The sequence below is a fragment of the Fusarium graminearum genome, chromosome 1 (genome assembly GCF_000240135.3).
Source record: "Fusarium graminearum PH-1 chromosome 1, whole genome shotgun sequence".
NCBI lineage: Eukaryota > Fungi > Ascomycota > Sordariomycetes > Hypocreales > Nectriaceae > Fusarium > Fusarium graminearum.
This window is the reverse complement of record NC_026474.1, coordinates 3,565,105-3,589,607: the sequence shown is the minus strand read 5'-3', so window position 1 is coordinate 3,589,607 and position 24,503 is coordinate 3,565,105. Positions and strand designations below refer to the sequence as shown.

The following is a 24,503-nucleotide window of genomic DNA, read 5'->3' as shown; positions in this document are numbered from 1 at the left end:
CCTCAGTGGTTCCTTCCTTGTGCAACCCAAACATCACACACAGATTCCCTTTTTCGACATACACTCGCTCCGTTGCACCTGCCGTGTAACATTTCTCTCATTTTACCGGTCTGCAATACTACCTTTACATCTCGCACAGCATCATTTTGGTGCTCCTCTGTTACTTGCAGCTTGTAGTGTCAGCATCGATATCTCCTGCTACAACGGTGGAAGCACAGCTTCATTGTGGTGAAGCTTACAGGACCCAAAGACATTTACAACACTAAGCAGAGTAAGGGAAACAAGCGCACTATATCACGATACCAACATCGAAAATATCCCTGGAGCTCTCGAAACATATTCGACTTTCACTCTCTCATAACCGAGTCGTCCTAGGATTTTACGTCGCATCTGCCCTCGTGGATATGAACTATTTCGCTCTTTATTTCTCTTTCCTTATCACTGTTTGATACAGTCACACCTGAATCGGCACCGAACATACTGCGCCATTCAGCTTTGATTCTAGTACGAACTGTTTTGCTTGGACCTCACAAAACACCAATTTCGACCGCAAGTGGCTCTGATTTACCTCAAGAGTCACTTTGGCGTTCTCTTGCCTCTTCTTTTCCTCCATTCAGAGCCCTTCATCGCATCGGACCAGGTATGTAACAATCAATATTTCTCTTCTTGTGCACCTCCAAGCACAAGGTAGCCCTTGGTTTCTATTCCAATTCGCTAACAACCCTCGCCCCAGTCACTCTGCGCAACATCGACTTCACTTACTCACAAATCAAGGTTCAAAATGGCCAATGGTTTTGGGAGCCTCGAGCGCTTCTTCACGAAGAAGAAGACTCCAGCTGCCTTGAACGATCATCATGTACAGACAGCCCAGCCAGCTTCTGCCCCTCCTACTATACCGCAGTTTCCTTCGCCTTCTTTCATCCGCCCAAAAACTAGCCGCATGGCTGCGCGAGAAGAGGTGAGGAAACAGCCCGCGAGCCGAGTCCCTTCTTTCCCTGGTTCTGGTTCTCCTCATCAAATGGATTTCACCAGCTTCCAAAGCCCTACATCCCGGTCGGATTCTCTCCAGTCGCAATACTCTCCTCTCAAGGCTTCCTTCATGCCTACGCAAGCAGACTCCCTCTCAGATAACTTCGATGTTTGTCAGTTCCCTCGACCGCCGACCAGTCAAGGAGGAACTTGTACCTCATCGCCTACTCGCGATCGAAAACCATCTATGGAAGCCCGTAGTGAGCGCAGCCTCCTGCATCGATCTCCTAGGAAGCGAGCAGCAGGCGGCTCGCGGCTCGAGACTCCTCCATCATCAGACCTGGAAGATGAGGCTACCTCAAGCCCTCAATACTTCCACGACAAGGAACTTCCGGCACTGCCTCAGCGGAAGCCTCCAACCCCAGACTCTTCTCCGGAGCTTAGACCCCTTCATATCGCACAATTAACAGCATCAAAGTCGATCGACATGCTCAACAAGGCTGTCTGCAGAGACATTCGACGCCATTTTGCCGAGACTTTGGAACAGAGACGAGTACGCAAGGCTGCAAGTCTGACTAGCCAGGATCCCTACACGAACAGGCCTTCTATCAGCAGTTCTACGCTCCGAGAACCAGACTTCAACGAGTTCTTTGAACTAAGTGATGATGACATTGCTGAACTAGCCCCCGAAGAAACGGCGAATGTTGACACATCAATGCCCTCAGCTGAGCACTCTGCCCCTGGTTCCAATCGTTCTTCTTTGCTAGTATTGACTCCTCTTGTTCATGCCAGCAAACCCGCCGTCGCCGGCGCCTTTGAGGCAGCCAGAATTGCCGCACGCTATGAATTCGACTTCGTTTATGTTGTCAACTTGTGGACTGATTATTCTCAACCTCAATCTGATGTTTCCACCGGCTTGGGCTCTCCAGGAAAGAAGTTCAGACCCTTGGCCGGTCGTCTTCTCGCTTCCTATGGAATGGAAAACGTCAACGCGCCAGTGCAGATCTCAACTGCGAGCCACAGAAAGATCCTCAAGACCCCAGGATGGATTGAGTACAGGCCTCAAAGCTTCCGCCATGATGAGTTTGCAAGAGGTTATGCTCATGCATTCCACACCGGCCAGGGGTCGGGAGACGGGTCGGTCGCCTCGAGAAACTCAAGCTCTTCATCCGCATCAGTACAACCATCTAACCCCAACCGTGGAATCGTCTTTGCGGCGTACCGTGCGCCAAGAGCTGACGAGAGCCTGGCTTGCACCAAGGATGATCTATCCAACCTACACAAGGACGCAGAGGCACTTGTCGAGATGCTTGTTGATATCAACGTAACAAACCAGCTCCGCGAGCCCCAATCACAGTCCCAGCAATCGGAGGAAACAGGTCCAATGCCAACAAGAAGGTTTGGCTTCTGTGAGGCCCATAGCAGCGGACATCCTCAGCAAATCTTTTTGCATTGAGACATGTTTTCATGACATCACTTCTTTTACTATTTCTACGAAAAGCCATGCTTGGCAACGTTACGATACGAATCTTCTCTTTTTATTGTTTGCACTCGATATACCTCAATGGGCGGTCAGCAATTGTTTTTTACTATATGTTACGATCATGAACAGGCGCTACGGTTTCTTTTGCCAGGTCATGCATGTATGTCGGCTCAGGCTCACGGAACACGATGATGGAACTCAAAGACAAGCACGCTTTTACGCCTAGTATGAGGGACAGCGATAGTTTGTCACTTATCTGCCACTAATGGGCAATGTGTGGATGGAAACAGAAAACGCGGAATGGTTGATGGTGAATCGTGGTTAGCGAGCTTAATGAGCCTTATGTCGAACCACATGTTATACTATGATAATACGAATGATCAAGATAACTACTACCTCTTTGCTACTTGACTCATATCACCGAGAGTTTATCTAACTAGCAATAAGAATGATTTCTAATATTCGCAATTTTGCTTTAGAGATTTCTTTAAAACAAGTAGATTTAGTCTTCTGACCAACGCAGCTAGCTATTTGTAGGAGCGACGACATCATGTTAGACAAATTGGTCCTTAGAAGCATAAAAAACAAAATTAGTCGATCATTTTATGACAGTTAGATCTCAAGTTTTAGGCTATTTATTTTTTTACCCTAAAACTTAGGAGGCTCAGAATCTATCTCATCGTCAGAAGAGGTGATCTTTGGGTCGGAACGTGAGCCGGGGTCATCCGTCTCTGTATCCATGCTAGAATCAGGGCGGTTTCCGTTGTCGTCAGATGCAGGGGCAACAGTGTTAGCGTGGACTGTTAGAGCTTGCAACATGTTCTTCATAATCTGAACGTCTTTCTCAAGGTAGTTGCGATTTCTCCGGATCGTATCTGTAGTCGTTACAGCAACAGTGTTCTCTAGTCTTCGGAGCAAGGTGCGTGTTAGCTGAGCATCCAAGCTTCGGCTCACTTTTAGAAAAACCGATTCGATGTCTTCTGTTGCGACCTGTTTCAAATTCACATCAATTTGAAAATGGCGCAGAATTCCTTTGCTGGGCATCTAAAATCTCGATCATTCGTTCGTGTCTCGATATCTTGAGATGAATTCTATGCCAATGTCTTGGTGGATTGGTGTAACTTTTGTTCTTGTTTGGAGGAGAGGGTGCACAAACTTCTGTAAGCTCATACGTCAAAGCCACAGTGCTTCTCAATTCTTCAGTGTCGCCTTCGGGGTTGGATTTTGCTATATCCTCAAAATAGCATCACAAAATTTCGGTACCAGGCGTCGGGTATGTGAAGAGGAGTATGGAGGGGATCGGAAAGCTGGCATTGGAGCATTCCTCTATCCAGTTGGAGGATGACATCGGGTGTAATGATGTCTTCAGTGCTTGGTGTCACTGCATCAGGCCACAGAGTCTATCCTTTGTTAGTCCAATTTTATGACTCTAAGCAGGAAGAATGTGAATACCTTGTATGCCTTGATAAACTTTGATGCAGTACGCTTTGTCATCTTGCCAGTCCCAAGCAGGCGAATGCACTGCAAGTTCATTTCGATAGATGGATTGCGACTCTCCGGGAATAAGCCTAATGATTCTCTTGTTGTTTCTGCAATTTGTTTCTGAGTATCAATCGACCCTGTTTGAGTATAGAGACTGAGTGCCAACATGATTTTGTCTTGAAGTTCGTCTTCTAGGTTAATAGAAGGTTCCTGTGTCGGCAAGTCTGATGTTTGCCTTGTCTCTTGACCTTTAATGAATGTTGTTTAGTGGTTGGTACACGTTCAAGCAAAATATGCCTTCGGCGCCCTGCATCAAGAGTCATAGAAAGTAGGGCATATCTCTGCAAAGATTGAATGAGTACTACATTTATAGAAAGTAGGGCATTTAATGAATGTTGTGATATAAGCCCGTACTTTACTTCGAATACTTTCGTATTGGTCCGAAGCTTTCTCAATTCGAGGGGTGTTGACAAACTCTTTGTACCAGACCATAGAGTTTCGGAGACCCGACTTGCTGTTTCTTCCCAACTGCTGGATATCTCAGAGCCTGTCCACCTTATTGGTTAACTGATAGAGATTAAGCTGCTTAGCATCGATCTTTGCCACAATTAATGCAGTGTCTTTCGTTCCCAGGCATCGATGTACGCTGTAGTCGAACTTGTCAAGATCAGTTGCGATTGGCTTTTTCTTTTCTCTGTTGCTCAGCATGTCCGAGGCTGGTCTTAACAGACACTCTCCAACGACTCTCCAACGACAAGTGCAAGTTTTTCGCTAAAAAAAAAAACGTTTGACAGTTACTGGAGGTTGTATATGTAGGTTATACTCACATTCTGTCTGTTGGCTCGAGTTCTTTATCACCAGTTATGCTTACTGTTGTGTCAAGTGTAGCTAAATCCTTGATGCAAAACTGGGATGCCTGTACATCTCTGATTTGAATGACCTGGTTAGAACTTCTGTGTCGTTGGCCTGCGGTATATGCGATTCCTTGAGTGGTGAATGCCCAGTCTGCCTCTCCGTTATATATAATGGATTCTGTGTCGTTGGCCTGTCTCTCCGTTGTCCATTTTCGCTGGTCGCGTAGCTAGAGGGCATGAACGGATGAAAAAAGAGAGGAAGGGAAAGGAGAAGTGCGCAAGTGCTCAAGATCTTAGGCAGCAGTGATTCACTGCAGTAATTGAATTGTTGTAGTGATTTACTGCAACGAGGCAAATGCGGGTCTAGGCGACTACCGACTGAACGTGATTTTTCTGAGTCGCGCCGATGTGTTGTTTTCCAAGACCTGGAGTCCAGGATCGCTCTGTTCAGGAGGCTAAAGTGCAGCATAAAGATTAGCCTCCAAGCTTTAGGATATAAAATAAATAACCTAAGAGTCTAGCCTAAATAGCATAAACTGACTTACCAATTTCATCCCTTATGCCTCCAGCGGCCAACATCCCTCGTGGTGGTTTAAGGCAGTTCCGGTAGGTCGATATCGCCACCTTCGGAATTGAACCTATTGGCAATCTCCATTCAGTCATCCACTGAGGTGGTTCGCCCGTCGAAATACACCGTTGTAAGCGCAGGTAGCAGGCGTGATAGGTACTCCCCAAGTATGTAGAGGAATCTCACAGAGGCAGATGCAGTTATTAACTTCTGTCCGGGGTAATCAGACTGGACTCTCACGACCAGGTCGGCGATTCACTTTACCTTGGGGGACCCGAGTTCTTCTGCCGACATCTCCCGCAGCTTGTTTCTCCAGATCTGGTCTGTTAAAGCCTTCGGACACTTCGTTTCGTACTTCGCATGATGACCTTTGATGTTGTGGGCATCAGCGATAGGATCCTTAGTATCCGTATCGCAATTGGGCATGCTAGGGTCAAAATCCGGATCTTCGTCATCTTGGTCGTAGATAAAATCTGGATCTGCATACACAGCTTCTCAGATCGCCCCCGGTCCGTCAACAGGTGGTTGCAGGGAGACTCAAACTGTTAGGTCTGTATTCATCCGACACTCTATTGCACTCTGAGTATTGTGAATGCTCAAGATCATCTTCTTCCGTTTCAGTCAAAGAACACTGATGGATATACCATTGTCTGAATTGACTGTACTGCGTGGCGGGCGGATAAATCGTTTGGTGATATAGAGCCCGTTGTCATGTTGGAGAGTACAACATAGCATAGGCTCTTAAAATATCGCCGAGACCAATAGTATATATAATATAGTCCCTGTGGAGTGTGTCAGAATGTCATCGACTCATCTATCCTCCGGATGAAAACCACTGGCCATTCAGACTTACTTGAATGAGGAGCCGCGATCTGATCGTATCGGATTTTTTGAATGACCGGGAACACTCAGGTATTTAACTTGGCGCCTTTGTGTATTTGCTTAAAAAGTCAGTCGGTCTGATGCCTGGATGTGGTAGCTGTGTCTGTGTTGTGTTTGTGTTGGAGGAATGAAAGTTTGAGTTGATGAAAACATGAGATCACTTTTAAGTGTCTGTGTGGCAAAAGTGGACTAACAATTTCATATGGATTGCTTTGAATCCCTATTATTTTGCTAATTGCCTGGTAGGCAGGCAAAGCGTCGGCAAATGTTTTTACTGTGCTGCCTAGGAAACTCGCTCTGCAAACATTTTTTGGTTGTTATACACAACAATTGTGCATCTACTGACTTGCTTGCAGCAGGTAACAAATATACTGAGCAGTTAACCACCATTCCAGCATTTGTCAATAATAACAAATGAAGAGATGTACTGGTTGATTGTTAGAGTGTTTCCCCAAATTTTCGTGTATCGCGGAACTACCAGTGAATTAAAAGATGAGTTTACAGATTACTTCTCAAGGTAGTACTGTATTTGCGGTGTCGTTGCTCTTGTTCCCCGCTGAGTAGTAGATATGTCAGTTGTAAGAGTCTAGACCCAGACCGATTTGCAGATTGGCTAGCTCCGTGTACCGGAGGTGGGGGCTCATTTACTCCGATGTCGTCCCGCATAGCCGCACTCCAACTGTGCTGAGCTTGTGGCAACTGCTGCATAGGTCAGTACCTAGTATGTACTCCTCACGATTGGCCGTTGGAAACATAAGAGACTAAATTGGTCAATTGGTTTATGGCATTTTGGTCAGACTTCTTAGGCTGTTTAGTCCTATCCCCTAAAGCTTATAGGCCTAGATATGTACCGTGCAACGGTTCCAGTGCCTTTTCAACAGGCGCCACCACACGTTCCTCCGGTGGCGTCTGTACATACACACGATTGGCTACCTGGTACGAACAGATCCCCCGCATTTTTTACCGGACTGCCGGACGACGACGTCGGAGGGTGATTGTGAATGTCTCGACTCTTAGTGACTGGTGCGGTGCCATTTAATACCATTTAGTGCCATCCTCTTTTTTTTTAAATTGAGTCTTGCCCCAGGTTTGTGTCCGGCTTCGCTCCGATCCAGAGCCAAACCTTCCTAGGCTTAGCAGCAGCCTCTCCCACCTCCCTCTCTTCCTCCAACAACAACTTTTTTGACTTTTTCCAATCCTCCTCGACTCCAAAGCAAAGACAACCAAAGACTGGAATCTTTGAATTCTCTTGCTCTTTTCTGGGCGCTTGTGCTCAATCACGCAATTGACATTGACATCTTTTCACCAACCTACCCCGACTTTCCTCTCCTCCAAACCCATACATCTACTCCACGATGCTCCGAAGTCGCCCTACGAGACAGGCTATTCGCGCCTTTGGCCACGCGAGGGCCCGAACAACGCTGCCCGCGACGCAAAGAACAAAAGCCACTGCTACCACTTCTGCCGCGCCGTACGTTTCCAGTTGTCTTTCTTGATTATCGACGCTCTCACAACCTCGTTTACGGTGTCACGCTTCGTCAATTGACGTTTCAATATCAATCTTATCTCCATCATGTTGCTGATCTACCTCACAGTCAGACTCGCCCGGTGCCCAGCCCTGCCTTCAACTTGGAGCCCGAATCTCGCCGTCATGTTCAGCCTCTTGTCAACCGATCAAATCCCGAGATGGATGAGTCGTAAGAACCCTCTCTCAAACCACAATGCGCCATTACTCATGTGACTTTAGTTTCATTGGAAAGTCCGGTGGCGAGATCTTTCACGAGATGATGCTCAGACACGATGTGAAGCATATTTGTTTGTCTCACTTCTCCAGCCGAACTTCATCTTTGTCGGCAGTGCCAAATGAGAACCCACCTGCTAACTAGTCCCAGTTGGCTACCCCGGAGGTGCTATCCTTCCCGTCTTTGACGCTATCTACAACTCGAAACACTTCGACTTTATCCTGCCCCGACACGAACAAGGTGCCGGCCACATGGCACAAGGTACGATTCGCTTCCTTGAACAAGGTTTATATTAACATATCGTAGGCTACGCACGAGCCACCGGTAAGCCTGGTGTTGTACTCGTCACATCAGGCCCAGGAGCGACCAATGTCATCACACCCATGCAAGATGCTCTCTCAGACGGCACTCCCATCGTGGTCTTTACTGGACAGGTCGTGACAAGTGCCATCGGATCGGACGCGTTCCAAGAGTGCGATACTGTGGGCATTAGCAGGAGTGCATGCAAGTGGAATTGCATGGTTACAAGCATTGCTGAGCTACCGCGACGAATTAACGAGGCTTTCGAGATTGCTACTAGCGGTCGTCCTGGTCCCGTTCTTATCGATCTTCCTAAGGATATTACAGCCGGAATTCTTCGAAAGGCTATACCGACACAAACTCGCCTGCCCTCTATCCCAAGCATGGCTTCTCAAACCGCCAAACAAGTAATGGAGAAGCAGCTTAACGCCTCCCTGAGTCGTGCTGCTGATCTTATCAAGATAGCCAAGCAGCCTATCATTTACGCTGGCCAGGGCATTATCCAGTCTGAAGGTGGAACTGAGCTTCTTCGCGAGCTGGCCGACAAGTGCTCTATCCCTGTTACGACAACCCTCCAGGGTCTTGGCGCATTTGATGAGCGTGACGAGAAGTCACTACAAATGCTTGGTATGCACGGCATGGCATATGCCAACATGTCAATGCAGGAGGCCGACCTGATTATTGCCCTTGGCGCGCGCTTTGACGATCGCGTTGTCTTAAATACTTCAAAATTTGCTCCTAATGCCAAGGCCGCAGCAGCTGAGAAGCGAGGCGGCATTATCCATTTTGATATCTTGCCCAAGAACATCAACAAGGTCATTCAAGCAACTGAGGCCATTGAGGGCGATGTTGCTACTAACCTCAAGATGCTCATGCCTATGCTTACACCCACAAGCATGGAGCAACGAAGCGGATGGTTCAACAAGATTTCTGAATGGAAGGCTAAGTGGCCCCTGTCCAACTATGAGCACTCTGACGCTCCGGGAGGCAGCGGTCTCATTAAGCCTCAGACCCTGATTGAAGAGCTGAGCGATCTCACCTCTAAAATTGACAAGAAGACAATTATCTCCACTGGAGTCGGTCAGCATGTGAGTTTTCCATGAGCAGCCAACCCTATCACGAACACAAACTGACCTGAAGTAGCAAATGTGGGTAGCACAGCACTACTTGTGGAGAGAGCCTCGATCATTTGTCACAAGTGGTGGACTAGGTAAGTGAAGGTTTTGCACCTTGGCCGTTTCTATCTGACTCTGGGATGCAGGCACGATGGGCTTTGGACTGCCAAGTGCGATCGGAATTGCGGTGGCGAAACCAGACGCCCTCGTGATCGACATCGACGGCGATGCGTCCTTCAACATGACCCTAACAGAGCTCTCCACCGCTGCTCAATTTAACATCGGCGTCAAGGTTATTATTCTCAACAACGAGGAGCAAGGCATGGTTACCCAATGGCAGAACCTGTTTTACGAGGATCGCTATGCACACACCCACCAGAAGAACCCCGACTTTATCAAGCTAGCCGACGCAATGGGCGTGCAGGCGAGAAAGGTCACCAAGCCAGATGACGTTCGGGCTAGCCTCGAGTGGCTCATCAACACAGACGGCCCAGCTCTTCTTGAGGTTGTTACCGACAAGAAGGTCCCTCTCCTGCCTATGGTACCAGCAGGCGCTGGTCTCCACGAGTTCTTGGTTTATGACAAGGGTAAGCTATAGTTCTTGAGAATGTAAAACGATGATATGGCCATTTGCTAACAGCGTTCGATTACAGAGAAGGACAAGGCTCGACGTCAGCTAATGCGCGAGCGAACCAGTGGTCTTCACGGTTCTTGATCAAAAAGTGAGAGGAAGTAAAGATGACGGGTGAAAATTTCCAGGGGTCTATGAGGCACATCGGTATCGTAACATTGCGTTGATTCTGTGATAATCTTACTTAACTATATTGCAATTATGGCAGTCGCCTTTTTTTTACCTATAAGTTGTGTACTAGCTCACTTGTTTGTGGCGATCTACTAAGTACTAATTTGCCACTATTTCTGCATTTGTCAAGAGTATAGAATCATCATGGGAGTCCGGGATCTTGAGGGTAGAGTCGATTGAAGCGATTGTAATTAGCCAATCCAAGAACATGAAATTCGACATGGCGAGTTGGCGTAAATCCATACCAGAAGGAATAAAGATAAAGGTCTATCCTATTAACCACGATTCTATGAGTATTTAGAGTGTTTAGAAGATAGATATGCTTGTTCCTCGATAGCCTTCTTCCTCTTCTGATCATCCTTCTAATGCTTGCGGTGAATCCGTCCACATACCTTCTCCTTGCTCTTATCAGCTCTCTTCTCTCGCTTGAGAGCTTTCTCTTTAGCGCAATTATTTGAATCTGTATGGTTCCTAATGCATTTATACTGTTCAACTATAAAACGGTGACATATATGCGCAGATTGAAAATACAATATATTATTGCAATAAAGTCGATCTCATGATAGCTGAGTCTCTGTCAGTACAGCAATGAACAACTGAACTCTACAATTTAAGCTAGAAAAGTCATGATTGACTTTCAAATTGTACCAAAACACCTGTTATTATCTTTTGATCAAAATCGGGGGCTTTGTTTATTTCTACCGTCTAGATACAGCAGCATTATCCCTCCATTTCCACTCCCTTAAACCCCCTTCTAACCTTGTCCCAGGTATGAATTGGCAGCTTCTGGTCACATACCATACCACGTTCTGCATTCCAACTGCAGCTGCTTTTCTGCAAATTCGTTGCGTATCTAGTGGGTAGCAGAAAGGTTGGCTTCCTAAGTCTTAGGCTATAAATATAAGTAGTCTAAGAAGCATAGTCTAAGTAACCTAAGCTGCCCTAATGATTTTGTCTCTTATGCTCCTGACGGTCAATTTTTCTGATACCCTGAGGCGTATACCTCTAAAACGACATTCGAGTTGCCCACTAAAGCGTTTGCGAAACTTGCAGTCCTAGAGCGGCTCAGGGAGAATTGTTAAGATAACTGCCATTGCAGGTATTCTGGCCTCAGATATAGCACTGCCAGCAGGGGGTTTTAACTGCGCCCCATTTGTTGTTATATAAAACGAGCTCTGTCATTCTTTGGCTTCTTCGGTTTTGGACGTTGTGAGGCTGGGATTCCTGATCTAGGGCGTTTTCCTCCTGTTGGCGAATCCCGTGCAGTGACATCTGGTGATGAATCCTGTGTAGCAGGCGTTGGTTGTTTACCCTTTTTACATATAAGGGTAGCGAATTCATGGCTTAGTGGACAGTTCTGGCGAAAAGACTATACTTCTGCCATGATTTGGTGTTGTCGATGAGGCACGGGAGCCGTTTGGCGAGCTTCCTGGCAATGTTGAATTTTTCGGAGTGAGATTGGCTTTTGTGGGAGATGCTGCTCTGCCCTCAGGGTATCAGAAATTAGCCTCTGGAAGCATAAGAGATAAAACCAGTAGATCAGCTTATGCTTCTTACACTATACTCTTTAGGTTATTTATTTTTATAACCTACGACCTAGGAGGCCAACTTATTAATAGGCTAGAGAACTAGGTATTATATAGTAGGATAAAATGCATGAAAAAGATGATATAGACTAGATACCCAAGGAAGGAAGATCTAACTGAACAGAAGGGAATTCCCTCTTCTTTATATATCAATAGTCTCAATTCACACATGAATTGCGTGTATGAGTCACCTAAGGCTTATCTGGGCCTTTGTCTGTTGTTTGGACAACCAGGCCCTGTTTGCTTCGTTGATTCTTGATGTAACTTTTCTGGTACCTAGCAGTCTGCCTTGAGGTAGTTAGTAACCTTTTTGTCCAGGAGTCTAGCAAAAAAAAAAGTGGGAGGAAGTAAAAATGACAGGTGAAAGTTTCTAAGGGTCTATGAGGCACATGGGCATCGTGATATTACGTTGATTCTATGATAGTGATAATCTTACTTAACTATATTGCGATTGAGGCAGCAGTCTTCTTTTCCCCAACAGTTGTGCATTTAATCACTCCCTCGTTTATGAATGTAGACTCATTCGATCTGAAAAGAGATATGAGTTTAAGGATTAAATAAGTAATTATGCAAGGGATTATGAGAAGAAAAGGTGCAATTGGAGTGCAGGAAACGGCGTAGCAATACAGGGGCTTTTAATTCTACTATAAAGAACGGGATTAGAATAGTCTAAAAGGAAATGGAATGGATAGATAGGCTCTCCTTTATTTAAACAGTAAAATAAATAATTTTAAAATGACTTTATTCGACAGTAATGGAGGCAGTCCCTTCAACTATTAGATGTGGACAAGGCCATACGTATGCGCATGTTTTCACAAACGGACAGGTATTCACAACATTAAATTCAACGTTCAAATGAACTACAATGGAAATTGTGTGTTTGTTCTTTCATCTGCGGTTTCTCCTAGTTTTCAGCAAACCGCTCGCCTGCCAGTACCAGTGAATTCTATACCCCAAGGAACATCGCCCTTGTCTGCTCCATTATTGTGCTGGGGTTAGCGCTATGCTGCCAGTGGAATAGTTAAACATGGACCTTTCTCAGTACCCAACTATGAATCTCCATATCAAGGATGAATGTAAATGCATTACTGCTATTGAATCCAGAATCTATATCATTCAGTATGTATTGCTGCTATTAAGCGTTGGCGCAAGTTGACGTTGAGAACCTGTTTCGATGGTATAAGCCTGCGAGACGACGTCGGTTTGAAGTGGTATCTATGCTTGAGGAAACGAATACAAGTGTCCATACCACCGGAACCAAGAAACGCAACTCGCCGGTACATATTCTCTCAGGAGGAACAATACTGATAATAAGATGATACGTAGGTAACGACTGCTGTCTCGTCTACTGAGTGGCAAAATAAAAGCGACTTCTAAGTTTTAGGACATAAAAATAAATGACCTAAAATTATAGTCTAAATAGCATAAACCGACTTATAAATTCCGTCTCTTATACCTCAAGCGTCCAACTATTCTACTATACTGAGGCTCATTCACAAAACAGGAGGGTTTTCTTCATCGTTAATGAGTGGTGGGCAGGCTGCTCTCAATGCCAGATCTAGAACTACAAGACAGAATTCAGGGTCGGGACACTGTAAATTTTATCATTATACTCTTTCCGCACCTCTCACTGGCTTGCTACTGAACATTTAGCAACGAATATGAAATAATATAGATTCCAGAATCGATGGCAATAATACACTTGGACTCATCTATAAGCTAGAAGCTGCAACAATGGCATTATAGCCCAGTTGACCTCGCCTGCCCTCGGAGCGACAGAGAAACTGCACCATGCCCTGAGAAATAAGATAATTTAGTTACTTTATTATATCTTAGGTCTGTTCTTAGGCTATTTATTTTCTTCTTCCTAAGCTTAAATCTTAGTTCTGCTATCCCTGACCCATTGGACAAGCTTGCCCTGTGGTTCGACTTATTAAAATGCAGAATACGTTGGGTAATGAAGGTGTCCATGACGAAACTAGGATAGACGATGCTAAAAATCCCAAGTCTCTTCATCACTAAGTGGTCCTCGAACTGCCATATCACAATGCCTTTCTATTAACAGTAACGCCGATATTCAACACATGGCGTGGTCTTGGCAGAACCCTGCTGCTCCTCTCAGAGAACTCATTCAATTCGATTGAGGGCTTCCGTTGCGTGTTTCCCGTACCACCGCCACTCCAGGGTCAAATCGGCCATAATGGTCCAGAAGGACCTCTCCTTCAACTTCTTCAACTTCTCATTAGTAGAAGGATTTTAGCTCGCCCGAAGTCAGTTTCAGGCATACCTTCAGTCAACAATCATCACGAGGTGGTTAAAGACGGCCTGACAAGGATGGTAGATCTCATAGTTCTTGACCAAACAACAGCAGGACAGAATCTTATCTGGGGAGAGAATACATTGCCTCTATCGTCCCGGGCGGTAAAATAAGCTCAAAGGAGGAATCAGATCCTCCGCGTGTCACAACAGCTCGCAAACCACGAGGCGCCGCTAAGCCCCTACGATATCTATGCAAAATGCAAAGAAAAGAGAGTTGAAACGAACCCTGATTTTGAGGAAGACCTCGGATTACAGATTCAAGAGCGATTTAGAGACCAAGATGCTACAAACATATCGCCTTGTCGGATTATGTAAACGTTTTGCCAACTCTATCAGGCTGTGGGATTCCTTCTGCGTATCTAAGACTGGAAGTACAAGAGACGAAATTTATAGGTCATTTTATGCTCTTAGACTAGACTCTTATATCATTAAATTTTGACCTCTAAAAGCTTAGGTGCTTTAGTTACCATAAGTGTCAAGTTTTCTGTCACTCGAAACCTATTCGTATTTCGGCATTGAGATTTATGGTGCTTGGAGGTCCATGTTTAAGTATAGTATCCCATTGGCTGCATGAAGCCAACCCCGGTATAACAATGACCCCTCCAGATGGATCTTTATTGGAGGGGCTCAACGTTTAGTCTAGAGAGCGTGGTTGATTGATTGTATCTGCCACACCGTCATACCCCCATCCAACTCAACTGTCGCAAGCTGCCCATCATGTCGGAACATCTTGCCGTGATAAGCTCAAAGAGCCAGTTCGACTCGCTTCTCAAGTCTTCGCGCATCGTTGTCGCTGATTGTGAGTTTCTTTCCTCTTGGACATGGCTGATAGATACCCCGCCATCCTGCTTCCTCAGCATGTCCTACCATGCGACCTACCTCTAGCTCTGGGAGCGACAGCTCTCAAACGACAGTTTAGGAATATTTATGGAAGCTAACATGCCTCTTTTCTAGTCTACGCCGACTGGTGCGGTCCTTGCAAGCAGATCGCTCCCCTCTACGAGAGCCTCGCCATCACACTATCGCGCCCCAACCTGGTCACCTTTGCCAAGATCAACAGCGACGAGCAAGCCGAGCTCTCCCAAGAATACAGCGTCTCAACTCTGCCTACATTCCTCGTCTTCCGCGACGGAAAAGAAATCGACAAGGTTCAGGGAGCTGACCCTAACAAGCTTAAGGCCATCATCCAGAAACTTGTGACCGAGGTCGACTCCCTTGGCGAGAGCTCTGGTTCAGGAAGCGGCGATGGAGTCAACTGGAAGGGTGCCGAAGCCCCCCGAGGCTACAGCGACATCACCGACCAAATAGAGCTCCGAGATCTCGAGGTTCTCAACGCCGATGAGGCTGCCGGTGGTGTCCGGGTTCTTTTCGAAGGCTCCAAGCCAAGCGGTCTTGGTAACGGCAAGGGAACATCCAAGGACTACGTTCAGAGCGGAGCCGACGACCAGCTACTTCTCTACGTCCCTTTCCAGTCTATCGTCAAGCTCCACACTCTGCAGGCAGGTTCATCACTTCTTCATGCCATGTGCGCTCTGACTAATACATGTGTTGCAGCTCACCTCCCTCCCTCCCAAGGACGACGAAGATGTGATGCGACCTGGCAACGTTCACCTGTACATCAACCGCACCCACAACCTCGACTTTAGCGAAGCCGACGATACCGACCCCACGCAGGCAATCGAGATCGGTCCCGAAGACTGGAACGCTGACGGAACAGTCAACCTGAGCCTGCGATACGTCAAGTTCCAGAAGACATCGAGTCTTGTCATCTACGTCCAGCAGGGTGAGGGCGATGGAGAGACCGTACGTCTTGACAGAGTGAGGCTCATTGGTGAGGCTGGGGCCAAGCGCGAAATGGGCAAGCTCCAGAAGGTTGGTGAGGATGAGTAAAGAGAATTTCGGATAGAATTGAACGTCATGTCTTGCAATGAAAACCTCTGCGCATATGGAATGCGCTTTGGTTACGAATGCATTCAGATCATCGAGATGGGCAATAGGAGTTTAGGAACAAAAGGCTAACCATGTCATCATCGTAACTTGGGTTAGATAATAGACCAGTCACATTAATCCGTAACTGCACTATTTCCAATTCTACGCGCATGATGACTGCCATGACCGTCCAGAGACGTTTCAGACAAGCACCAAGCAGATAAGAGTCGCATGCATGCATATACATATCACGAGGTGAAGGTTTTGGTATGTCCTGCCTCCCAACCACGACCTCGGTGTGATAGAACACCGAAGCCAAACGATGGTAGGGCGGGCCTGCAATTTTGATTAATCTGGGGCATAACTGACGCTGCGATTGCATCCACGGGGACAAGGATTCGAGCAACACGGGTGTAAAATTTTCATGTTATGCCAGCCGCACGAAGAAGAAAAGAGAAAAGAAAAAGCGTAGCTTCAACAACGCGTTCGAGATTTTATGGCCGTCGATGCGGATCATGGTCCGTGCGTTTTCTGGTTCCAACGGCCGAAAAAGCTTCCGGGTTCCGAGATTATCGAGTCTAGGGTAAGTTATCGCGAAATGGTTAACAATTGTTAACAACTGAATGGATTATCGCAATACTGTGGAAAATAAATTTTTAATTTGTCTCTATTCCCCTATTTGCATTGAAGATCAACGGCCTTAGTAAGAAATGTGGGTTGTTGACTGTGAAATATCTTGGTTGTCAAGCTCACAGAAAACTTGGTAATGTTTGTCCCAGAGATGAAATAATTTGACGATTTCATGCTTCGTAAAACCCGCTCTTGGATTGTTGACTTTAAGTTGCTAAGCTTCTGCCTGAGTTTTCTGCCATCCCCTGACAAATGTACAAGGTTGTTTCATTTGGTTAATGCTGGAAATACGGGAACTCCATCGCAGTGACCGGGACCGAATCCCCTATTCTCCAGTTGCGCCTCTAAATCGTCACCGCGATCAATCGCAAACATTACACTTTCCCGACGATGTGCCAAAACAAAGCAGTAAAGAGAGACCCAAAAGCGGCAATTCTACCATTTTGTGGTTACTTGCTATTTAGTGAAAAGACCATCACAGGTTGAGCCTCGAATGGCCCAGTATTTATCTAGCCAGTCTAGACCATACGTGTTTAAATGGCGATAACTTGGCCAATCCTTAAACTAACAACCATTTGGTTATATGTAGAATTTATCTGGATGTCATAGGCCTGGTAAGTTTCTTATTAGGGGGTATTCTCCCAGTAAGTATCCTATTAAAAACAGACTGCAGGTTCTAGGAAGTCTCACGAGCAAGGCCGTGTTGTTAAGGGGGTATCAGACAGACCAACATCAATCTTCTAGGCCATAATCCAAAATAATGAGAATGGATGACCAAATTAGTATGCCGCCTCTGGTCCCTTCGATACCATCACTTACTCTCAGTCGTCGAGTCTTCAACATGCTAGTGTGCGGAGAACTGACCAACAGGGCCATGCTGTCTCAGCACGTACAGCCCCCAAATGGTGATGAATATTATCTCTACTACATTGAACGCGATTGGTGATAAACAATTCAAGGCATTATACCCGAATGCCTAGAGTATGCATTCTCCTCAGTCACTGCATTTTGTGGTAGTAAAGAATGACTGACCACTATGGAATGCCAAGGCATTCAGAGAGCCAGGGTTCTCCCCAGAGAGGTTAGAGAAATACACCAACGGTTGATCATGTAGCAATGTAGATAGTTAAGAAGCTACATAGATAAACTGTTTCTTCCTATTTGCAATGCTCTGTGCTTCATTTTCTCATAGGCATGTAGGCATGTGATCTTGTCACTCATGCTAATTAGTTTCCCCGATGTATGTTTCTATGAGATTCCTCCGACTCTGAACTCGGAGCTGGCCAGGCTTGTTGGGCACCAGAGATTACAGGGTTTCATGTCCTGGTTAAATGCTGTGTGATTATCCTCCGTAGCTCTTCAAGCTCAGGCCTGTGCGAACCCCCAACGCCTTTCATTCGCCATATCAGCCTTACGACTTACCGGATCGGGCTGAATTACTTCGACAAAGCTAGGGTTAGCTGGCCATTGTCAGATGATACAGCACTGCCGGTCGAAGAGAATCGTCCTGGTATTGTCACGCACCAGTTTGCCCATACGCTACTGCTTGATTTGTAATATTGTCCATGATCGCCGTTGCAGCCTGCAAGTGCCGCAGAGAGCTTTCAGAGGGGAAAGAAAACAAGGCCGGTATGATCGTGCAGATCTTATTGCTTGTTGATCAGAAAGTTTTCTCTTTTCTCACCCCGTTGTGACTGCAAAAGCAGTGGCTGCTTCAGGGGTAGAACGTTATATTTGCTTTCAATCGAGTAGGGGTGACACATTGACGAGATCCGCACCTCAATCAGTACATAATAGAGATTACAAATGATTTCCCAGATAGAGATATGATAAATGCCGCTTTGATTGTGAACAAGAAGCAAACTGGTCGGCATTTAGCACACTTTAATGCACCTAAGTGTAACCGACAGAAGGTGATGAGGTATCGAAATCATCCACTGTCGCCGTATTCCTTTCATTGAAAAGCAGGTCTATGGATTTAGATATAATTATAGCGAGTGAAGCAAATCCAATAAAAGTTGCTGTGACCTGTTGCCTGCCTCCGCTACAGGCGGCTAGTCTTTCTCCCTAGCCCCTGACAGTTAACGGAACACCGGCTGACAGGTTGCTCCTTCCTCACGTATCAATCATCGCCCTGCGTACAAGCTTACCCTCCATGATGATAAATATGGGAAGCTACCTTGGAGATACCTGTCCGCAGAGAAGGCTTGGCCAAGCTACTGCAATGCAAGCGCGGAAATCGAGAAAACAGACACTCTGCAGACTCTGACCACGTCCACGTCGTTGACCCCCCACCTCTCCTATGACCAACATATTGTTGTGCCTCAGAAAATAGGCCATGGGGAAGATCCGCAGCATCTCAAGAAACAAAGCCGTTTTCTTTGTGCACCCTAACACCCCTGAGTCCACTACTAAGTATTCGTCGGTACGGGTCGATCATCCGCGATTCGTGCGCGAAAAGAGCAAACACTAGCGGTTGCGAATCGTCTTGAATATGTCAAGTCTCTAGTTCTACTGGTACAAGCGACTTAGATCTGCGGGAAGCTGTTTTAGGCATTGCGAGACAAGTTAAACTCGCGGGGCAAGGGGCGGAGACACATGCAGCCACACCAGTGCCGGCTGCTCAACAATGTTGTGAGAACCTTCGTTATCTCCACTAGGCGATTGAGTGACGGTTCTTCGGTCCTGATCCATCAGGGGCAAAAGGATGTCAACAAGTTGCCCGTTGCCCTTCCCTGATCAGGCCGTCTGCCGAGTAGTGGAACATGGCGTGAGCGTACGCCCTACCCTGCTTTACCAGGACCTCAACAGTGGGAGATGAGATACTCAGCACACCTCATTGAACGCTCAAGACGCCACTATCCACAAGTCAGGTGGTTCTCGAACATTCCCATGATGATCCTTCACGACTATCAAGAGTGCCAAGGGGAAATCATGTATTCATGCTCAAAATTTATAGGCTTTTGACCCTCTTCGGCAGGAACAATTTCATGGATATCGGCCAAGACATTGTCTTACCAGCTGGAGACTTTCCCTTTCTTATCCTTGCCAATGTGGATTATACATATGGTTTTGGCACAGGGATCCTTCATACTCCTCAGCGGGAGAGCATCGACAAACAGCTTGAGTCCGTTTTTGAATAAGCTTGCGAGTTCCCACAATTACAGAGTCCCTTCCATGCTCTGCGAGGGATTAAACGCAACAGACCCAAGCATCGTGTAAGTCGAATGACTATGAGGGCTGCAACTCAACGCTCACCCCTACTTGAGGCACAGTTTCGGAACTGCCTCACCTACCACGTGTCATTTCCTTTGCAGCGAATTCCGAAATCCCCTTCAGAGGCTGAGAACTTTGGGACGTGAGTGGGCTTGAAGTGAGCTGTCTGTATCAGGAGATTGGGAGGATGACGAAGTGAAGCTCAACTGTGACCCCACTCATCATGAACAGAGGCGACTAGAACAATGATTTTGAAATATGTTTACTCAACACTGACAAGAAATACGAGACGAGCGATGCCAAGGCATCTTTCACCATCGATGAGATGGGGCGGGCGTATTAGATATCGAGCGTCCTAAAGGATCTCAACTGGACGGTAGTTTCCAGCGCCACAGCATTCGAGAGCAACTAACAGCGCAAACGCTATGTCGGCAGGTGCTAAAGAAAGAAGCGCATGGCAGCAATACGAAGATACCGCCGAATCCTGCAGGAAAGAGGAACAGACAGTATTGCCACTTTCACATGAAATGGACTATCAACTGTCATCTTCCATGTGTATGTCAGAACAATCGAAGATGATCGGGATGTGGGTACCCTCCCGGCTTTCTTCTCCGTCAATTCGGGCTATATACAGGCGGCTCTAACCTCGTCTGGGCCAAGGATGCGAGCTACGCGTGCGTTGGGTTGACATGGTGGTCTGAGCCTGTGAAGCTCGACAATGAGTTACGTTAGGGAATTTAGGATTCTGTCTACGGTTAAGTCCAGAGCCTACCTAAGCTAACGGGGCTACAGAAGACTTAGAGAGCTTAGGACTGGTGGATTTGGTTAGGTCACTGGCAGCTTCCGAAATGAAAACCAACAAAAAAAACCCCAAAAAGCTTGGTATTCGGTAGTGTTGGTGCGTGGCGCACGGCATACAACTGCACATGAACGGAACGTGGATGGCGTTTTCGAGAAGGCGCTGTACCTATCATGGAAGTTTCAAGAGGGTGCAGCACAGACACAGTTGTCTCGCCGGTAGATGATGATGACTAGGGCCGAATGCAACTGTCCATCCTATTTGGGATCGGTGAGTGGCGACTATTGGTCGCGCTACGAACACACTAACTAGTGTCATGGAATCCTTGATGAATTGCCAATAAAAGTTAAGACTGGGCGTTGACACGCACACACACAGAAGTAAAGTGTGCACGCGGTAGACTAACCTCACCACTCACTGTACGTGCACAGGCTACTGTAAAAGATTGATAGACATGATTGAGTCTTATTACACTCTTGGTGCGGCTACTGCTAGCATTTACATTAAGTTTAGCAAAATAAAGATATGACTACTAGGCCCCAAGAGTGTATAGTTGGTCTAATTAGCTGGGGATCAGTCGATCATCCTGAACTCGGATTGCCCTAGTGAAGTTCTGCACCCATGAACGTTGAAAAGTAAAAACACTCCGTGGGGGACTAATTAAAGGGTTCGCTGAGCTGAACTTGACTGAACTGAAGTGAATAGACCATGATCCTTGTTGAAACAATCGACCCCAATTGGCCGTTCAGACGTCGGAGACTTGCCGTAGAAAGTGGATTTAAGCTCATCAAAACCTGCAGTAGTAGGCTTGGTATGTCGCACAACTGGACTTGATGTCTTTAAATCTGCAGATGCATATGCATATGCAGAATTGAAATCAGGATATGTATCTTGACTGTGAAAGTTCGCCTAAAGCGCCACTGACTCTGAGCGTTACGTACAGTTATCATACGAGCCTTGTTTTGTTGCTATATACGTAGAGAAGAAGAAGAAGAAGAAGAAGAAATAGAAGAAAAGTGACCCTGGAAGACTGATGTCATAAACGGTGGCTTAAGCCCGGTTGTAGAGTGTCGATTAGGACTAGAATCAAGAAAGAAATATCAGCGTGGTCCGACGTTATTCGGGGCGTTGTCCGGTGAGGTCATCACCAAAAGTCGCTACTCACACAAACTGGGAATCTTGCTCGCAGCTGCTGAAGATTGTTCTGCCTAGGACTGCCCCTGTGGATCCCCCGTGTGTCAAACCGTTCCGACTTAGTGAAATTCCATATTTTTAAATTCTCCTCAAGTGGAATTTGGAACGGGCGCTGGGCGACATGGAACCCAGCTACTGTGCCCTTAGTCTACCGATGAGGCTGTCAACTTTGACACCCAATTTTCTGCCGCTCACACCAGGAACAAGCAGTGAATCCAGCGGATTCGAGACCATCAAGCATGCCAATTTGACTTCCGAACCTACCCGGAACAAGCCTAGGTTAAACCCGGCATGCAGGGAACTCCACTATCCAATCAGACGAAACTAACCCAAAAGACTTGTAAACGGCTTCTATCTGCCGGGGAGTTGAAGACTAAAAGAAACACAAGAGGCGTACTTGACAAGTTAAGTTCCCGTTCGCCATGCACATCAAAGAAACGGTCCGGCATGCCGATGCCGATATCGATATCGATATCCTTACACGGATGAGCTACAGCTACAGTTACACTTACAGCCATTGACTCTTGGCTGGCTGACCCTTCCAACCTATCTACCTATACGGACGGGTTATCCGTAAATCCTATTCACATCACTACCGCCGTTACGGTACACTACCTATTACACTCGCTGATCTACCCGGCCAACCCCTGCAATTCTCCTGCCCTGGGTTGGATCCCAAATCTATCACTGCACCCAAATCCTATCCCACTTCGCTTCATGGTACAACATCATGTCCTCCAGTCTGCCAGTCCTGGCTCCCCGGCTCCCGGGCTGTCCGCCACCGGTGGATGACAGGACATACACAAAAGAGCACTCCGAGGATGAGTGGGAGTCCATGCGCGAAATCATCAAGAAGCTTTACATCAAAGACAACAGGAAGCTGAACGAAACCATGGCCATTCTGCAGGCGAGATATGGTTTTGCAGCAACGTGAGTGGGATAGCCAATCCTCCATTCCCCCAGAAAAGACCCGAGGGGTTGGAAAGAAAAGCTGATTCGTGGTTCAAAGAGAACAGATGTTTAAGAAGCGTCTAAAGAAATGGAACTTGAGAAAACGTACATATCGAAAAGGTGCATCTAATAATTCTGCAGCGCCCACTCCTGTGGCAGAGGTCGAGGCAGACACGCAAGCAAAGATGGAAATGGATACGGATACAAACACAAGAGCCGAAACAGAGGACACCGAGACTACTTTTGAACATTCTGGCACAAGCACTGTTGATGACCACGACTCCTCTTCATCTTCAACATCTCCAGAAGAGCACCGAGATCAGGATGACACAAGCATGGCCATGACCCTGGTTCGGCCATCAAATACAGGGCCCTACGCCAATCTCGAGCAAGTTCTCGGCAGCGTTTTCAATTGGAGTCAGTCCAAGCTAGAATTCCTCCCCAACATATCAGATCCCATGTCGGCCTACCTAGCAAATCCAAACTCACCCCCTATTCAGGACAGCCGCACAATGTACCGGATCTTCGAGCTCGTTTTCGACCTATGGTACCATGGCAAGGGAGACCTTGCGGGGATGGCTGCACGACGAGGGTTCTACGTGCTCGAGTTTGTTCTAAGCGAGGACCACCCCGACCTAATCTGGCACGTACTAGATACGATCTTTGATATGGTGGACAGGGGGCATCTTCAACTCATGGGCCTGTTTGTAGACCACGCTACAGTACTTGCAAAACGACAACTTCCCGCTCAGCATCCTCTCCTTCTCATTCTCCAACAACTACGGAATGTCGATTACCACTCGGATGAGGGGCGGAGTTACTTGTGCCACTTACTGCGCCAAGCCTGGCTACGAAACGTCGATCTTTTGGGGCAACACATCGAAACGTCAGATTCGCATCGGCTTTGGCTTTACGAACAACTGATATGGGATGGAAGGACACGGCTGCGCAAAGGGAGCGAGCTAGGCAAAAGACAGGAAGCCATGTACCAAGCCCTGGAGAGAATGTCTGAAGCGCAAACCCAAACGTCAAGGGCAGTTGATGCAGATTGGTTACGAGTCGAGGCATTGCGACTAGAATTCACACAGATGGACGTCGGCGACAAAGTCAAAGCTGAAGAGCTCGCCGTCAACCTACTCGACCTCACCAGAACCGATTCAGGACCCAGGTCCAACGACCGATTTCACGCATACGCATGCAAGATGCTGGCCCGAGTGCAGGAGGCGAAGAAAGATTGGACAATGGCTGAACAAAACCTAAAGCATGCCATCTCTAAGAGAGAGTCGGCGCATGGAGGCGACAACAACTTGCGCGTCATCCGTGACATGTGGGTGCTGGCAGCACATTACCAGAAAGCTGGACGAGTAGTGGATGCCAACAACATCACGGCCGATGCGCTGTCAAGAGCCCAGAGGTTTCTGGAGCAAGGGATGGAATGAAGTATCTGTCATACAAAAAAAGCCACCGGAGAACTCCATGTAAACGATATACGGATTTGGAGAAAGAACACGACTTGTTGGTTGGCTGAATATAGCATGACACGGAGATAAGACGGGAACAAATAATGTCTTGGGTTGACCAAGATCTGTTTTATTTCTCATCTTTCTTCTTTCTCTTGATTTTTGTTTCTCTAATTATACTTGCCAGGGGGGAAAGCATAGCGAGGTTGGGGTTGTATATGT

At 46.8% G+C, this 24,503-nt stretch overlaps 6 protein-coding genes across 6 annotated transcripts; 4 read left to right on the top strand and 2 right to left on the bottom strand.

The window, feature by feature from the left end:
• Positions 1 to 781: 781 nt before the first annotated feature.
• FGSG_01088 (uncharacterized protein) lies at positions 782 to 2,718 on the top strand (the record flags this gene model as incomplete). Its single annotated transcript, XM_011318547.1, has 2 exons — positions 782 to 2,378; positions 2,582 to 2,718. 2 exons carry the CDS (start codon positions 782 to 784, stop codon positions 2,716 to 2,718), a joined length of 1,734 nt encoding a protein of 577 aa, XP_011316849.1.
• A 382-nt stretch (positions 2,719 to 3,100) lies between these two features.
• On the bottom strand, positions 3,101 to 4,102 carry FGSG_01087 (uncharacterized protein; the record flags this gene model as incomplete). Its single annotated transcript, XM_011318546.1, has 2 exons — positions 3,101 to 3,442; positions 3,905 to 4,102. 2 exons carry the CDS (start codon positions 4,100 to 4,102, stop codon positions 3,101 to 3,103), a joined length of 540 nt encoding a protein of 179 aa, XP_011316848.1.
• Positions 4,103 to 4,307: 205 nt separating this feature from the next.
• Positions 4,308 to 6,069, bottom strand: FGSG_11895 (uncharacterized protein; the record flags this gene model as incomplete). Its single annotated transcript, XM_011318545.1, is given in 5 exon segments — positions 4,308 to 4,679; positions 4,762 to 5,003; positions 5,621 to 5,835; positions 5,900 to 5,987; positions 6,001 to 6,069. 5 exon segments carry the CDS (start codon positions 6,067 to 6,069, stop codon positions 4,475 to 4,477), a joined length of 819 nt encoding a protein of 272 aa, XP_011316847.1. The 3' UTR covers positions 4,308 to 4,474.
• Positions 6,070 to 7,593: 1,524 nt separating this feature from the next.
• Positions 7,594 to 10,452, top strand: FGSG_01086 (acetolactate synthase catalytic subunit; the record flags this gene model as incomplete). The annotated part of the gene is made up of 8 exons (XM_011318544.1): positions 7,594 to 7,709; positions 7,834 to 7,935; positions 7,986 to 8,053; positions 8,131 to 8,241; positions 8,287 to 9,368; positions 9,424 to 9,490; positions 9,542 to 9,982; positions 10,049 to 10,452. The coding sequence occupies 8 exons, from the start codon at positions 7,594 to 7,596 to the stop codon at positions 10,108 to 10,110; spliced, it is 2,049 nt and encodes a 682-aa protein (XP_011316846.1). The 3' UTR covers positions 10,111 to 10,452.
• A 4,329-nt stretch (positions 10,453 to 14,781) lies between these two features.
• On the top strand, positions 14,782 to 16,168 carry FGSG_01085 (uncharacterized protein). Its single transcript, XM_011318543.1, has 3 exons — positions 14,782 to 14,901; positions 15,057 to 15,601; positions 15,657 to 16,168. The coding sequence occupies exons 1-3, from the start codon at positions 14,820 to 14,822 to the stop codon at positions 15,990 to 15,992; spliced, it is 963 nt and encodes a 320-aa protein (XP_011316845.1). The 5' UTR covers positions 14,782 to 14,819; the 3' UTR covers positions 15,993 to 16,168.
• Positions 16,169 to 22,285: 6,117 nt separating this feature from the next.
• On the top strand, positions 22,286 to 24,381 carry FGSG_01084 (uncharacterized protein). The gene is made up of 2 exons (XM_011318542.1): positions 22,286 to 22,800; positions 22,880 to 24,381. Exons 1-2 carry the CDS (start codon positions 22,601 to 22,603, stop codon positions 24,258 to 24,260), a joined length of 1,581 nt encoding a protein of 526 aa, XP_011316844.1. The 5' UTR covers positions 22,286 to 22,600; the 3' UTR covers positions 24,261 to 24,381.
• Positions 24,382 to 24,503: the final 122 nt, after the last annotated feature.

Excerpts from the sequence above, each read along its gene's own strand:
- FGSG_01084 (XM_011318542.1), top strand. The coding sequence starts at position 22,601 with ATGTCCTCCAGTCTGCCAGTCCTGGCTCCCCGGCTCCCGGGCTGTCCG. Across the intron at positions 22,801-22,879 it reads AGATATGGTTTTGCAGCAAC|AGAACAGATGTTTAAGAAGC; the intron begins GTGAGTGGGATA and ends CGTGGTTCAAAG.
- FGSG_01085 (XM_011318543.1), top strand. The coding sequence starts at position 14,820 with ATGTCGGAACATCTTGCCGTGATAAGCTCAAAGAGCCAGTTCGACTCG. Across the intron at positions 14,902-15,056 it reads GCGCATCGTTGTCGCTGATT|TCTACGCCGACTGGTGCGGT; the intron begins GTGAGTTTCTTT and ends CCTCTTTTCTAG. Across the intron at positions 15,602-15,656 it reads TCAAGCTCCACACTCTGCAG|CTCACCTCCCTCCCTCCCAA; the intron begins GCAGGTTCATCA and ends CATGTGTTGCAG.